At 43.7% G+C, this 13825-nt stretch overlaps 1 protein-coding gene across 1 annotated transcript in view; it reads left to right on the top strand.

Annotated features, from left to right (window-relative positions):
- LOC142563782 (uncharacterized) overlaps nucleotides 1-12784 on the top strand; it is an 85878-nt gene extending 73094 nt beyond the window's left edge. Inside the window, exons 10-12 of the mRNA XM_075674399.1 lie at nucleotides 5902-5937; nucleotides 10402-10549; nucleotides 12622-12784. Of these exons, the coding sequence (XP_075530514.1) occupies nucleotides 5902-5937; nucleotides 10402-10549; nucleotides 12622-12638 (201 nt within the window). The 3' untranslated portion in view covers nucleotides 12639-12784. The remainder of the gene's footprint in view (nucleotides 1-5901; nucleotides 5938-10401; nucleotides 10550-12621) is intronic.
- Nucleotides 12785-13825: the final 1041 nt, after the last annotated feature.

Raw genomic sequence — 13825 nt, 5'->3', positions numbered from 1 at the left:
ACGGTTAATTAGCCTGCCACGCTGGTGAATTTTAGCACGCTTGTCCTTATGGCGGGTATAATGTCAAAAACTGCCATGTAAATTTCTCGAAATAACGAAAGTTTGGGCAATCTTTTAGACTGCTGTCTATTTGCACGTAGTCGGATGCATGCTATTATGGCGACTAGTTTAAGCTTACGACTGAGCTTCCTGTAATGACCTAACAATTACGCTGTTTAGACTATTACTCGTTTGCACGTGATCATAATTTTTTTCTTAATGGGGAACATTTGTCTCTTTTGACTGTTAAATCTGTGTCACGCGCCCGCCCTCACTGATTAACCGTCTAGTTTAACCGACGTCTGCCATTTACATTTTGCTTGCGTAACCGTGATTGCGATTGCAATAGTAAAACAGCGTAAGGATGGAATAACTAAACTTTTGTCGGCTTTTGTATCATGATCAGAGCACTTGCTCCACGTAAGGGTTGGCAGGCCGCGCTGCTGTATTTTCCCACGCGTTTTCCTTAGGCTGGTATATTGCTCGTGCCAATGTTGTGCATGTGCGTTCATCGGAATAACAATACGTTTGGGCGGCGACTTGTTAAACTCCTGGGGCGCTATAACGTAAAACTATTCGAAACTTTTCTATTCCAATTCTGCTATCCGCTTTCCACGATTGGTCAAAAAATTTTTTCGACCACGCCCACTTCACCTGTCTGTCACGCGACGTCACGAATACCGCGATACCTCCCCACCTGATATGATGTGTACACACTGATTATCCATGATTTGACAGAAAAAAAGAAAAACACGTTATTTCTGATTCGAAGCCTTTTCGCCATTAGCCCTCCGCTATTGGTAAAAAGTTTTTCGGTCTGCCCTCTCTTCAGTTGCCTGTCACGCGAAGTCACAAAACCGCACAAACTCGCTGCGTCAAAGTGACGTGTACGCGATAAAGATGCATTAATATGCCGAACAAAACTGAATTTTTCTTCGGAATAGCCGCAGGCTGCCCCGTTCCGAAAGGAATAAAAGATGGCTGCCGCCGATCGCTGAGACGCTGGCTACTCGCACCTGCCGGAGAGCATGGGTGTATATTTGCGTATAGTAAAACTTCTTGCGTGGCCGTGTAACGTTTTCGAGCCCTTTCGGCACGTTTACCACCTCATTCTGCCAACTCTTCTTTGCTGATGGTCAGTTTCAGCGTCATTCTTAAGCTTTCGTTGCATGCCGCCGTGATTTTCGACCAGCCACCACAAGCTAAGTAAGGGAAGGCCGACCAATCGCAGACACCGGCACCACCCTCTTCATCCGGTTATCGATTTTCAGTGCAGTGGCTCGGCCCCATTGAATCCCTCTCCACTTGAGCGCGCTCATGGCCTCTTGTCAGCCAATTAGATACGACAAGCCGCTCTGTATAGGCAATGTTATTCGCTTTTCAAGCGAACAAAAGTGACTTCCTATGAACGAGAAGAGCGTTTGATTGGTCTGTTCAGACAACCCTGCGGGTGACCGCCAGGTGCTTGCGTTGGTGGTTACGCAAATTTGACGTCAGGAGATCGGAATAGAAACATATTGGAATAGTTTTATGTTATAGCGCCCCTGCTTACCTACATGTTGGATACATGCTTCTATGACGGTGAGGGTGTGCCCACGTGTCAACTATCTGTAACGATCGAAGCCTTTGCGCTACTTATTCGACTGTTGCTCGTAATTATTTGTAGTAATCGGGAATGTTTTTCTCTGTTGACTGTTAATTCAATTTGTCAGACGCCTTCGGCGACTAACCGTCACTTAAGCTTCGTCTGCTGAACGGTTTCGTTTTCTTTGCATAGCCGCAATTGCAAGAGTAATCGTAAAACAGAGTAAGGCTCGAATAACGAAACTTTTGTAGGCATTTCTACGTTAATGACAGCACCTCTCCCACATGACGGTTGGCGAACCGAACTGCTTCAGTTTTAGTTCCTCTCGAATTTGCTATCACTAGGGTCGGCGCATGTTCTGATATGTGCGCGCGACATACTGTACAATAATACGAGATTGTTTCATCTCCATATTGTCATTGTGTTCTTAGTAAGACTTACGTCAGCATTTTTAAAAAATTATTACTCTGATTGAAGTTGTAGGCACAGTGCAGTCGAAATTCTGCTGATGGAGCGTACGTGTGCTGCGAACGTTGTGGCTTTGTGAGCGCTGTTTCTGCGAAGCTATGGTGTCGAAGGTCGCCTGAACTTGGCTCTGGAAACTCGTTGTTGCTCGAAGCAGCAAGAAACGGTCGCTGCTGCGTCGCTTCAGCACGTTGGGGTTCTGACCAAGAGTTTGCCCTGACATCGCGCTAGATGTGTTCATGTTTTTCTTTGCGCATGACACCAAGGTTGTGAATATAATAAGTCAGCGAAGGTTTACTATAACTCGTACTGGTGATTACGTGTACAGCTGCCTAATTTGGCTATTATAGCTGTCTGCTAATTTACTATCGCAATCACTGCTTTCTCTTTCGGGAGAAATTGCGACATTTTTTACTGCTATCAGCTCGTTTGACAAAGCCATGCTGACGTAGAGACATTAGGACAATTCCTGTTATCTTTGTACAGAGCTGAAATTACTACGACTTCTTTTCTTGTGTCTGTCAGCGTAGTTACTTTGTATAAAGCCACAAGGAAGTGAAGTTGCTGTCGAGACCAGCAAATTGCTTTTAAATTTGGAGCGTTTTAAGATTCATATGGTGAATAGTTATTTATATACATATTTCTAACACGTCTTTCTTGCATACTTTACAGCCATACTCTGTGCCTTCCATCAGCCTGAAGTCACTTTGGGTCGATATCATTCTTCGTTGCTGCTCAGTACTGAAGCACGCCCACGGAAATCTGTTTTATTAGCTAACTTTCTTAGCACCCCTGATCTGAATAGTGCATTTTAGTGTCTGCGACCGCTGAAACTATCATGCAGTATGACTAGTAAATCTTGTAGCAGCCAACCTGCACGTGATCTGTTCTGTTCGGCATCTGCAACCATGGATGATCGCCGCACCCAGCATGTGGTAACTGCCTTAGGAGCCGATGTACCTGTGAACTCTGGTATAACTTGTCTCTGCCTGTTAAAGCAAGTTCACAGAAATGCACCACTAAATTTCTGAGTACCTATGAACTGCAACGAATTTTGTTTCTGTGAGCGCTGAAGCTAGTCTGCAGCAAGCTGTAGTAAATTGTGTAGTCATCTAGCGACCTGTGATCTTATCAGAAGTCTTCGTATCTACAGCCATGGAAGAACAGCCAAAATCAGCCTCTGCACGGCCAGTTCCTTTGACGCCATGTGATAACCGGGAGTTTTTAGGATGAATATGTGTTTGTGTGACCGCTGGAGCAAGCCCACACAAATCGCGGTTAACGTTTGGTACGGGTGAACTTAGACAATAGACTTTTGCGTCTGTGATCACTCAAGGAAGCTTGCTGCAAGCTTTTAGTGAATTGTGTAGTTGCCAACGTACCTGTGAAGTCTTCAGCAGTGTTTGGCTGCGATCACGGAAGAAAGGCCGGATCCAGCCTCTGTTAATTTGCTTGGAGGCCTTCAAGCCAGCGAACTTTTGAGGCGAATTTGTATATGTGACCACTCAAGCATAACAAGGATTTTGTAACTTGTAGTACCTGAGAACTCTGTTTTTGTGATGAAGCAAGTGTCTTGTAATTGCTTTTCTACTTGCGAGCTCTCTAGTTGTGTTCGTTTGTAACGGCTCAAGTGAGCTTTTAGCAATTTTAGTAAAGACCAAGGCATCTCTAAAATCTTTATTATTGTCACTGTGTTTGACCGCTGAAGCAAGCTTGCAGAAAGCCTGAATGAAGTGGCTTCCTTGATGGCTGAGACACCTGTGAACTGTGCAGGAAATTTTGCGTTTATGTGCCTGCAACCGCTGAAGTGAGCCTGCCATCAGTAGGCCTCTTATCTAACTTCTTTTGTGCCCCACGCTCACAAAAAGATTTTAAAATTCTTTCAATAGCCGAGGTGCATATTCTAAATATTAGCTCAACTGAAATTGTCTCATCACTTCTCGAACGCGTTTGGTCTGGCGACCTTCTCCGGAATGTGCATGGATGCAGAGCGTATTTGCACTATAAATGGGTGATTATGCAGCAGCTCTTTGTTTGTACGACCACTGAACTAGTATGAAGTAACTTTGTTAACGCGTAATGTAGTTATGACATCATGCGCACAATTTCTAATAGTGTAAGCACTGAAGACGGCCTGCAGAAAGGCTCTTGTTACTTTTTATAGTGGCTAACATATCTGAACTTTCCTGCTCATATTGTGTTGGTGTGCCTGCGACCACAGCAAGCCTCATGATAACTTCCGTAGTGCCTCACTGCGAGTTCTTAAGTTTTCTTGCTACCCAAAGTGCATTTGTGAACATATTAATTCCTGCATACTTTTACCGACCATGATGCGTCATAATCAATAATGGCTGAGGTTGTATGATTAAATGATTGAGTCTTACTTGTTTGCATTGATGTGCTTGACTTAAAACTGCTGAGTGTATTTGAGAGGTGAGCTTGCGATCTTCCTGTAAATGTTTTATTGAAGTAACTCCTGTATTTGTAATGAGATTATGAAATGATTCAGCAGCCTGAACAAGGTAGTCCTGTAGCTTTGTCCCTATTAGCACAAAAAAGTATAGCTCGCATTTCCCGACTGATGGCTGTTTACGCTATATGTGTTAATTTAATACATATTTATCAAATTATGTTTAATGTGTTAGCTTACCGTAGCAGGGAATTATGTGCCCAAAGCATAACTGCACTGCAGCCTTCTTTAGCATGCGTTGAGATGCAATGGGCTGTATTCCGGGACTGTCTCCTGTTACTTGAGGTTTTGCGTGACAAAACTGTCTAGTCACCTTATTGAACCGCTGGGATGGATCCTCAAGAGCCATGTAGTTCCTGTTGTTCATTGCCTCACAAGCAAACGCAAAACTCGGCCAAGTTTACTTTGTAAATGGTATTTAAAATGCAGCAGGCCTGCTGCACTGCTAGGGCACATTGTGAGGAACGTCCCTATTATGTCACTTTATGATCACTAGGGACGCCCTGATAATATGCTAAATCCACAACCAAATGTCCCCCAAAACGTGCTTTGGACGATTGGCAGCGCAAGATGTCCCAGAAGCATCCTACATTCTGACAAAAATATCCTTGCGATGTATTCGATTTTATGCAATAAGAATAATTCATATTCAGGCGTCTTGGACGTCCGAATATACCATTGTGACGTTCGTGGGATGGTTCTACGAACATCAGTTCACGTGCATGGGACGATCCGAAGGACATCAATAAATGATCAACAGGATATTTACGTACGTCCTAGGTGCGTTTGAATGTCCCGTTCGGGACACTTGTTCGACATCTGTAGGACTTTGTTGGTCCAATGGTAGGTTTCCCGCTGGTGGCTGACGGAATCACAACGTCGAATCGAGGGGCGCTGGGCCCACTTCAGATGCTCAGTTTCGTTGCGCTTGCTCTGACAGCCGCAGTTCATCGTGCCACAGCTCCTAGGGAACTCGCATTTTTCCAGATACAAGGTCGATTAGGCTTGTACGGAGAGCTCGCTTTAATTTCCACTGACTACGAACCGTATAAAACTAAAATTCATTAAAGTTCAACAATGGATTTTCGTTCACTAGCGAACAATTGCTTTATATCATCGATCGCTCCGCGGTTGCTACCACTGACTGCATGTCTCCGACGGGACTGTTCTTTTATTTCAAAGTGGCTATTTTTATTATCACTTAAGATCATCGTAAGAACACCCGCTGGAGAAGCACCAAGTTGCTGCTGTACGACATGCCGTACGATACTTAACACATGGAAAAGTAGCAGTTTACTGTAGCCATTGCCTTGGCGTCTGACAACTATACTTTTTTTTTCAGACAAGCACTGCTTCTTCGCTTGTGTCTCTCGTAGAGGTAGGTAGCAACAATTCTTATAAAGTAGGCCTTTCTTGCATAGACTTCTATGTTATAAGAAAAAACTGAGTTTTCTGCAAATCCGCTGGTGTCCACATTTCTTATTGATTATGCTGGTCACAGTGTTCAATGAAATAACCACGGGTAACTATGCACACTAATATAGCAAGATGTAGAAACATCAATAATGTTTCCAACCTAAGCTGAGTATCAAAAACAAGCACTAAATTGAGGACATAGCAACGTTTGTGGGGGGAAGAACTTGTCAGTGCGAGCATATAACCGCTTTTGGCGAAGTATGAAAAACTTCCCTCCACCGTTTAGCCCGGTACCCATCGCGTTTTCCAACTGTGACGCATTTTGTACAACTTAGTAAATTGTGTAGAGAGAGGCAAAAACCGAATTTTCTATATTCTGATTTTCGAGTGCGCTCCACCAGATAACCACAGCAACTTATTTGAGAAGCTATGAAAGAACAATGTGGTATAATTTAATAAACAAGTGCATTCGCGATTACGTATTTCCTATTAAACAAATTATAGAAATTAGCGTAATGCCTTCGATATTGCACAGGTAATTCCAGGCGTCGAAGAAGAATTTGTTCAACTCCGTTGATCTTACTCTTTTTTATATTTACCTGCCCATTTATGATATCCTGATATCCTGATATCCTGAACGGACAGGCCGCCATTGGAATCTGAACCTGGCAACGTTTAACGTTAGAACGCTATCTAGTGAGGCGAGTCTAGCAGTGTTATTGGAGGAATTAGAGGGTAGTAAATGGGATATAATAGGGCTCAGTGAGGTTAGGAGGACAAAAGAAGCATATACAGTGCTAAAAAGCGGGCATGTACTGTGTTACCGGGGCTTAGCGGAGAGACGAGAACTAGGAGTCGGATTCCTGATTAATAAGGAAATAGCTGGTAACATACAGGAATTCTATAGCATTAACGAGAGGGTGGCAGGTCTTGTTGTGAAACTTAATAAGAGGTACAAATTGAAGGTGGTACAAGTCTATGCCCCTACATGCAGTCATGATGACCAGGAAGTCGAAAGCTTTTATGAAGACGTGGAATCGGCGATGGGTAAAGTCAAAACAAAATACACTATACTGATGGGCGACTTCAATGCCAAGGTAGGCAAGAAGCAGGCTGGAGACAAGTCAGTGGGGGAATATGGCATAGGCTCTAGGAATAGCAGAGGAGAATTATTAGTAGAGTTTGCAGAACAGAATAATATGCGGATAATGAACACCTTTTTCCGCAAGCGGGTTAGTCGAAAGTGGACGTGGAGGAGCCCGAATGGTGAGACTAGAAATGAAATCGACTTCATACTCTGCGCGAACCCTGGCATCATACAAGATGTAGACGAACTCGGCAAGGTACGCTGCAGTGACCATAGGATGGTAAGAACTCGAATTAGCCTAGACTTGAGGAGGGAACGGAAGAAACTGGTACACAAGAAGCCAATCAATGAGTTAGCGGTAAGAGGGAAACTAGAGGAATTCCGGATCAAGCTACAGAACAGGTATTCGGCTTTAACTCAGGAAGAGGACCTTAGTGTTGAAGCAATGAACGACTATCTCATGGGAACCATTAAGGAGTGCGCAATAGAAGTCGGTGGTAACTCCGTTAGACAGGAAAACCAGTAAGCTATCGCAGGAGACGAAAGATCTGATCAAGAAACGCCAATGTATGAAAGCCTCTAACCCTACAGCTAGAATAGAACTGGCAGAACTTTCTAAGTTAATCAACAAGCGTAAGACAGCGGACATCAGGAACTATAATATGGATAGAATTGAACAGACTCTCAGGAACGGAGGAAGTCTAAAAACAGTGAAGAAGAAACTAGGAATAGGCAAGAATCAGATGTGTGTGTTAAGAGACAAAGCCGGCAATATCGTTACTAATATGGATGAGATAGTTCAAGTGGCTGAGGAGTTCTATAAAGATTTATACAGTACCAGTGGCACCCACGACGATAGTGGAAGAGAGAATAGCCTAGAGGAATTCGAAATCCCACAGGTAACGCCAGAAGAAGTAAAGAAAGCCTTAGGAGCTATGCAAAGGGGGAAGGCAGCTGGGGAGGATCAGGTAACAGCAGATTTGTTGAAGGATGGTGGTCAGATTGTTCTAGAGAAACTGGCCACCCTGTATACGCAATGCCTCATAACCTCGAGCGTACCGGAATCTTGGAAGAACGCTAACATAATCCTAATCCATAAGAAAGGGGACGCCAAAGACTTGAAAAATTATAGACCGATCAGCTTACTGTCCGTTGCCTACAAAGTATTTACTAAGGTAATCGCAAATAGAATCAGGAACACCTTAGACTTCTGTCAACCAAAGGACCAGGCAGGATTCCGTAAAGGCTACTCAACAATAGACCATATTCACACTATCAATCAAGTGATAGAGAAATGTGCAGAATATAACCAACCGTTATATATAGCTTTCATTGATTACGAGAAAGCGTTTGATTCAGTCGAAACCTCAGCAGTCATGGAGGCATTACGGAATCAGGGTGTAGATGAGCCATATGTAAAGATACTGGAAGATATCTATAGCGGCTCCACAGCCACCGTAGTCCTCCACAAAGAAAGCAACAAAATCCCTATAAAGAAAGGCGTCAGCCAGGGAGATACGATATCTCCAATGCTATTCACAGCATGTTTACAGGAGGTATTCAGAGGCCTGGAGTGGGAAGAATTGGGGATAAAAGTTGATGGAGAATACCTTAGCAACTTGCGATTCGCTGATGATATTGCCTTGCTTAGTAACTCAGGAGACCAATTGCAATGCATGCTCACTGACCTGGAGAGGCAAAGCAGAAGGGTGGGTCTGAAAATTAATCTGCAGAACACTAAAGTAATGTTTAACAGGCTCGGAAGAGAACAGCAGTTTACGATAGGTGGCGAAGCACTGGAAGGGGTAAGGGACTACATCTACTTAGGGCAGGTAGTGACCACGGATCCGGATCATGAGACTGAAATAACCAGAAGAATAAGAATGGGCTGGGGTGCGTTTGGCAGGCATTCTCAAATCATGAACAGCAGGATGCCACTATCCCTCAAAAGGAAAGTGTATAACAGCTGTGTGTTACCAGTACTCACATATGGGGCAGAAACCTGGAGACTTACGAAAAGGGTTCTGCTGAAATTGAGGACGACGCAACGAGCTATGAAAAGAAGAATGATGGGTGTGACATTAAGGGATAAGAAAAGAGCAGATTGGGTGAGGCAACAAACGCGGGTAAACGACATCTTAGTTGAAATCAAGAAAAAGAAATGGGCATGGGCCGGACATGTAATGAGGAGGGAAGATAACCGATGGCCACTAAGGGTTACGGACTGGATTCCAAGGGAAGGGATGCGTAGCAGGGGGCGGCAGAAAGTTAGGTGGGCGGATGATATTAAGACGTTTGCAGGGACAACATGGCCACAATTAGTACATGACCGGGGTAGTTGGAGAAGTATGGGAGAGGCCTTTGCCCTGCAGTGGGCGTAACTAGGCTGATGATGATGATGATGAACATTGGACAGTTTGATTATTAGTTCATTCTTCGCTATATACATTTAGAACATTCGACGTATCTACCTCTTCAAGATGATTCGCCAGGTGGTATGAACTTCGTATCTAGAATGGTAAATTACTCTCATTGACACATAATGTGCCCGTCTAGGTCAACGTAAAAAAAAAGGTGGGAAGCTGAGAATTTTTTGTAGTATTTTGTAGTATTTTGTGTAATTTTGTAGTATGGAATGAATGAATGACATAGGCCCGCAATTTTAGTGTTGCGGCTATGGCGTTTCCCTTCAAAGTCCGAAGACGAGGGTGAAATCACAGCCTTGGGGGCCGCATTTCGATGGGGCCGAAATACAAACGCTCCCATGGATTGGATGCATTGGATGCACTGGGATGCAACTGCTGGTGGTCAAAATATTCCAGACTCGCTGCTCACCTACTCACACCCCCCCTCCCCTAGGTTAGCCATGCCGCATATCATATCGTGGGTTTGGCATGCAAAATAGCAGACGTTTTTTTTCCGTAACTCGCTTGTAGATTTGTAGTAAAGCCACTGGATTTTCGACATTTTTTTCTAAAGTGGGTTTATGCATTGTTTAGGGAATTCTTTTTGTCATGTCCAGTTATCGTCGCCTCCTTCGTGAAGCAAGTAGTTAATAAGGTTGCTTCCCTTTGTATTAGTCCTTGCACTTCCTCTTGTGCCTCTCAGGTTTCTTTCTCGTTCTTAGGAAACGTTCACGCGTACTTTGCGGAGGCCCTGTAGCATCAGCCAATGAAACTGCGATTGGCCAACTACATGCTGCGATAAATATCGATAATGTACCTGCGAGTCCTATTGCTGTTCGTATCGATTCCTTAGGAGCACCAGAATGTGAATTGCCCGTTCAAGCGGTTTTATCGCATAAAATGGTCTTATTGCTGCAAATATCCACACATGCAGTGCCTTGTGGACAACGCTATTGCCGGTTCTTCGGGAGACAAGACCATGACCCTCGTCTGTGACCTTATTGCTAGTACCGACATGGATGCCTTAGCCCTGGCTATGCCACTACTCTGGAGTGTTTTGTTCAGCATTAAGCCACTCTTGTGTAAGTTCTGCAGTGTCGAAAGAATGAAAAAGTTTCAGTACAGAAGTTGTTTGGTAAAGATCTTCTATACCGTTACAAGTGTCGAAGGTAATGTTAGCGAAGTGGTTAAAAGACGCACATGTTGCGATGTACCCGAAGGGAATTTTTCGTGAAGCGGTCAATAAGATTCTCTGAATTAACCCCTTTCATTCCTTCGTCGCTAGCGCACAGGAAATTGGCCCACGCTTACAGTCTAGCGTTCCCGTGCTAAGCAACTGGGCATATATTGTACGCGCTTGTAGTTTATTATTCTTATTTATCGACAATGTACTGTACAATGGACAATGTACAATGTAATACCCGTTGTAAGTGTGTGCCATAATACGAAAATCATAGTCCCCATGTAAGGCCTGCAATAATATGAAAGAAACAGTGGGTGTCGACACAATATGTTTTTGCCACGTGTATGTGCGCCTGCCGCTTAGTGACGAACTGTAAAATATTTTTAATTACGAAATAATTAGTATTGTACATAGTGGAGGTGTTGCAATATTAAAATTTTCGAATCAAATAGTTGTATTTGGGGAAGAAAGCCACCGACTACCGACACATGTATCGAATATTTTCTCATTTTTAAAACATCCTTATATACGCAATTTGCCAGGAGGCCATGTAGTAGAATATATAAATCAGGAAAATAGAAGCAGAATACCGCGCGTATTCATCAGTTCGAACGCTCTTTACTGTAAAGTTTACCAGAATCACACTACTACAGCGATAGTATACGCCAAGCTCGACATCATTTGCGCGGGCAACCGCACCAATCCACTAACTGAATAAACTAATTACGTTACTAAACTTCTTAGTTACAAGCTTTACGACAGTGCTTATATGGGAAAGCTCAAGAAAAGTGCCTTAAAATCTAATGATGAGTTGTTATATTTCAAAAGGGCTGTGTAGAACTGAGTACCTGATGTCGAATCAAAATGGTAATCTTACCTGAAGTAGCACGCAGCACTTCGAAGTAAAGCTTTCCCTCCAAAACCTCCGTGAGGGGAATGTTTCGTTCAAAATGAAGCTTTCGCCGCTCTTCGCTCTTCACACTAGCTGATTGTGATTGACGCTTTGCGCGGCTCCCGACTGGAAGTGTAGTCATGCAGCAGCAGATACGAGACAGCGTTTTACGTCGCGAGCAACGGATGGCAATGACGCGATGTCGACGGTCGCAGGACGATGGCGTCGTGTTCTAGAATGAAAGATGTAAACGTGTTTAAGGTGCAATGGCGACAAAGGAATAACGTCGATGGAAGCGCAAAGCTGGCATGACGATGGCCTGGACAAAATAGTTCGACGTTTCTGTATGATGAAGATGATATTGACCGCAGCGGGACCATTAAAGCAATGCGGCTTTCGAATGGCGAAATCGGCTTGAACGGCGATGGAACAAGCGCGATGACATCACGACGACGGTTTCACAACGAATGCAAGACAATGGCTGCATGACGACAGTGACAAAACAAAAACAATCCCGGAACAATCAGCGATTGGAGGACGACTACATGATTAGGGCGTCCTGATGTCGATGGCAAGTTTTAAAGATTTTTTTAAAATTGAAGAGCGGTGTAGAGAGAAAAATGTAGATGATAGGCAGAATGTCTGCAGGTTTAATTATTGCTGAAAAAGCTGCTCGGCTATATATGCGTCGATGCCAGCTTACTCTTCACACATTTCAGTTCTCAGCCACATGACGCCCTTCCTATTCGCTGCACTAGCCGTAAAGGCATAACCAAAAACTCCACGGAATGTTACGTCAACGCTGCGATCACGACCACAGTCAGTTAGAAAGATAAACGAAACAAGTTTTTTTTTATTTCCACTGCCACGCTGATTCTTAGAAGCTTCAGATATACTTAAATAGAGTGTTCTTAATTATTGCGTAATTTTCTTTCTTCAAGAACTGCTTTTTATTAGTAGCTTTCTTTTGGTATAAGCTAGAGTAATTATGGTTCTAAAGCCAGAATTTTAGCACAATTTGTTGATGAAACTGAATAGATGCCGCGACATGATGAATGTGTTTGTTCTGCTGCTTTCAGGCAATTCAACGCCGTGAATCCAAGGTCTCGAGACCCAACGGTCCATAAAAAATGGCTCGGGTATATTACTAAATTGATGCTTTAAAAACTGCTCTTGCTAATGACTGTTTTTCTCAATTATTGATCATAACTGACGGTAAATAAAATTAGACTGTAATATCGATATGTCTTTCCGCAATTTGGTTCTACTCTCTACTCTTCCATCTACGCATTACGCTTGCGCGACACTACCAATTGTGCTTCGGTGGCGACTGTGATTCGTCTGCTGACTTGGATTTTTATGTTTAGTAGATCTGGCCCGGGAGCCAGCGCCACTCAGAACCATTGTCGGCGGATGTGCAACATGCTTGTTTGCCCAATGGCGTCAGGTGACAGGTGATCTTGGATCGGTAGGCACTTGGTTAATAAACCTTCACGTGCTACCTGATGACATAAAGGTTGCCAGGTTCGAGACCTTCACTATGAATAAACGAGCGAAGAAGGGAAACCAAGGGGTTCGATTTTGTTAGTCATGACCACGTAAAGCCAACATACAATGAAGCGAAGGAAAGAATCGGGGAAATCAGCTGTAGTCAAAATTGCGATGCAGAAAATAATGATAAAAAGGGAAATGAAAGTGGAAGGAAAGATGAAGGAACGGTTGGAACCGAACCTACAACCTGCGCATTACGCTCGCGTTGCACTACGAATGGCGCTACTGCGACGGCTGTCAATCAGTCCTCTAACTTGGGTATATATGTTTATTAGATCCAGCCCTAGCATTGCTAGCGAACGCCACTCAGAGCTTTGGTGGGCGAATGTAGAACGTCCTTTTTTTTTGCCCGATGGCGTCACATAACACGTGATCTCGTAAGACGTGATCCTCGGCAGATTAGTTAAAGCTAACCTGCCGAGGATGATGAGGCCGCCTTTGACGAAGATAGGTCCTCTTATAGAAACGTTGCTAAGCCCATCTGTGGCGCTCTATCCCTGTTCATAAACATTACACCACCTTTTTCGGATGGGAATATTAAAACACTGACGTTTTTTCCGATAAATCTAGGTGATTTGTGCGCTTCTCTTATATGAAGCTTCGGATAAACGAAACGCATTATTCGGTGACTTGGACTTCCGTTTATGCGCCGTCTACTACACACAGAATAGAAAGTTTGAAAGTGTAATGGCGTAATCACTTGCGTGCGTACGAGCATTTTGCAAAACTGCG

This window comes from Dermacentor variabilis, chromosome 11 (assembly GCF_050947875.1).
Source record: "Dermacentor variabilis isolate Ectoservices chromosome 11, ASM5094787v1, whole genome shotgun sequence".
Classification (NCBI taxonomy): Eukaryota; Metazoa; Arthropoda; class Arachnida; order Ixodida; family Ixodidae; genus Dermacentor; species Dermacentor variabilis.
The sequence above is the reverse complement of the archived record's forward strand: the minus strand, read 5'-3'. Positions and strand labels throughout refer to the sequence as shown.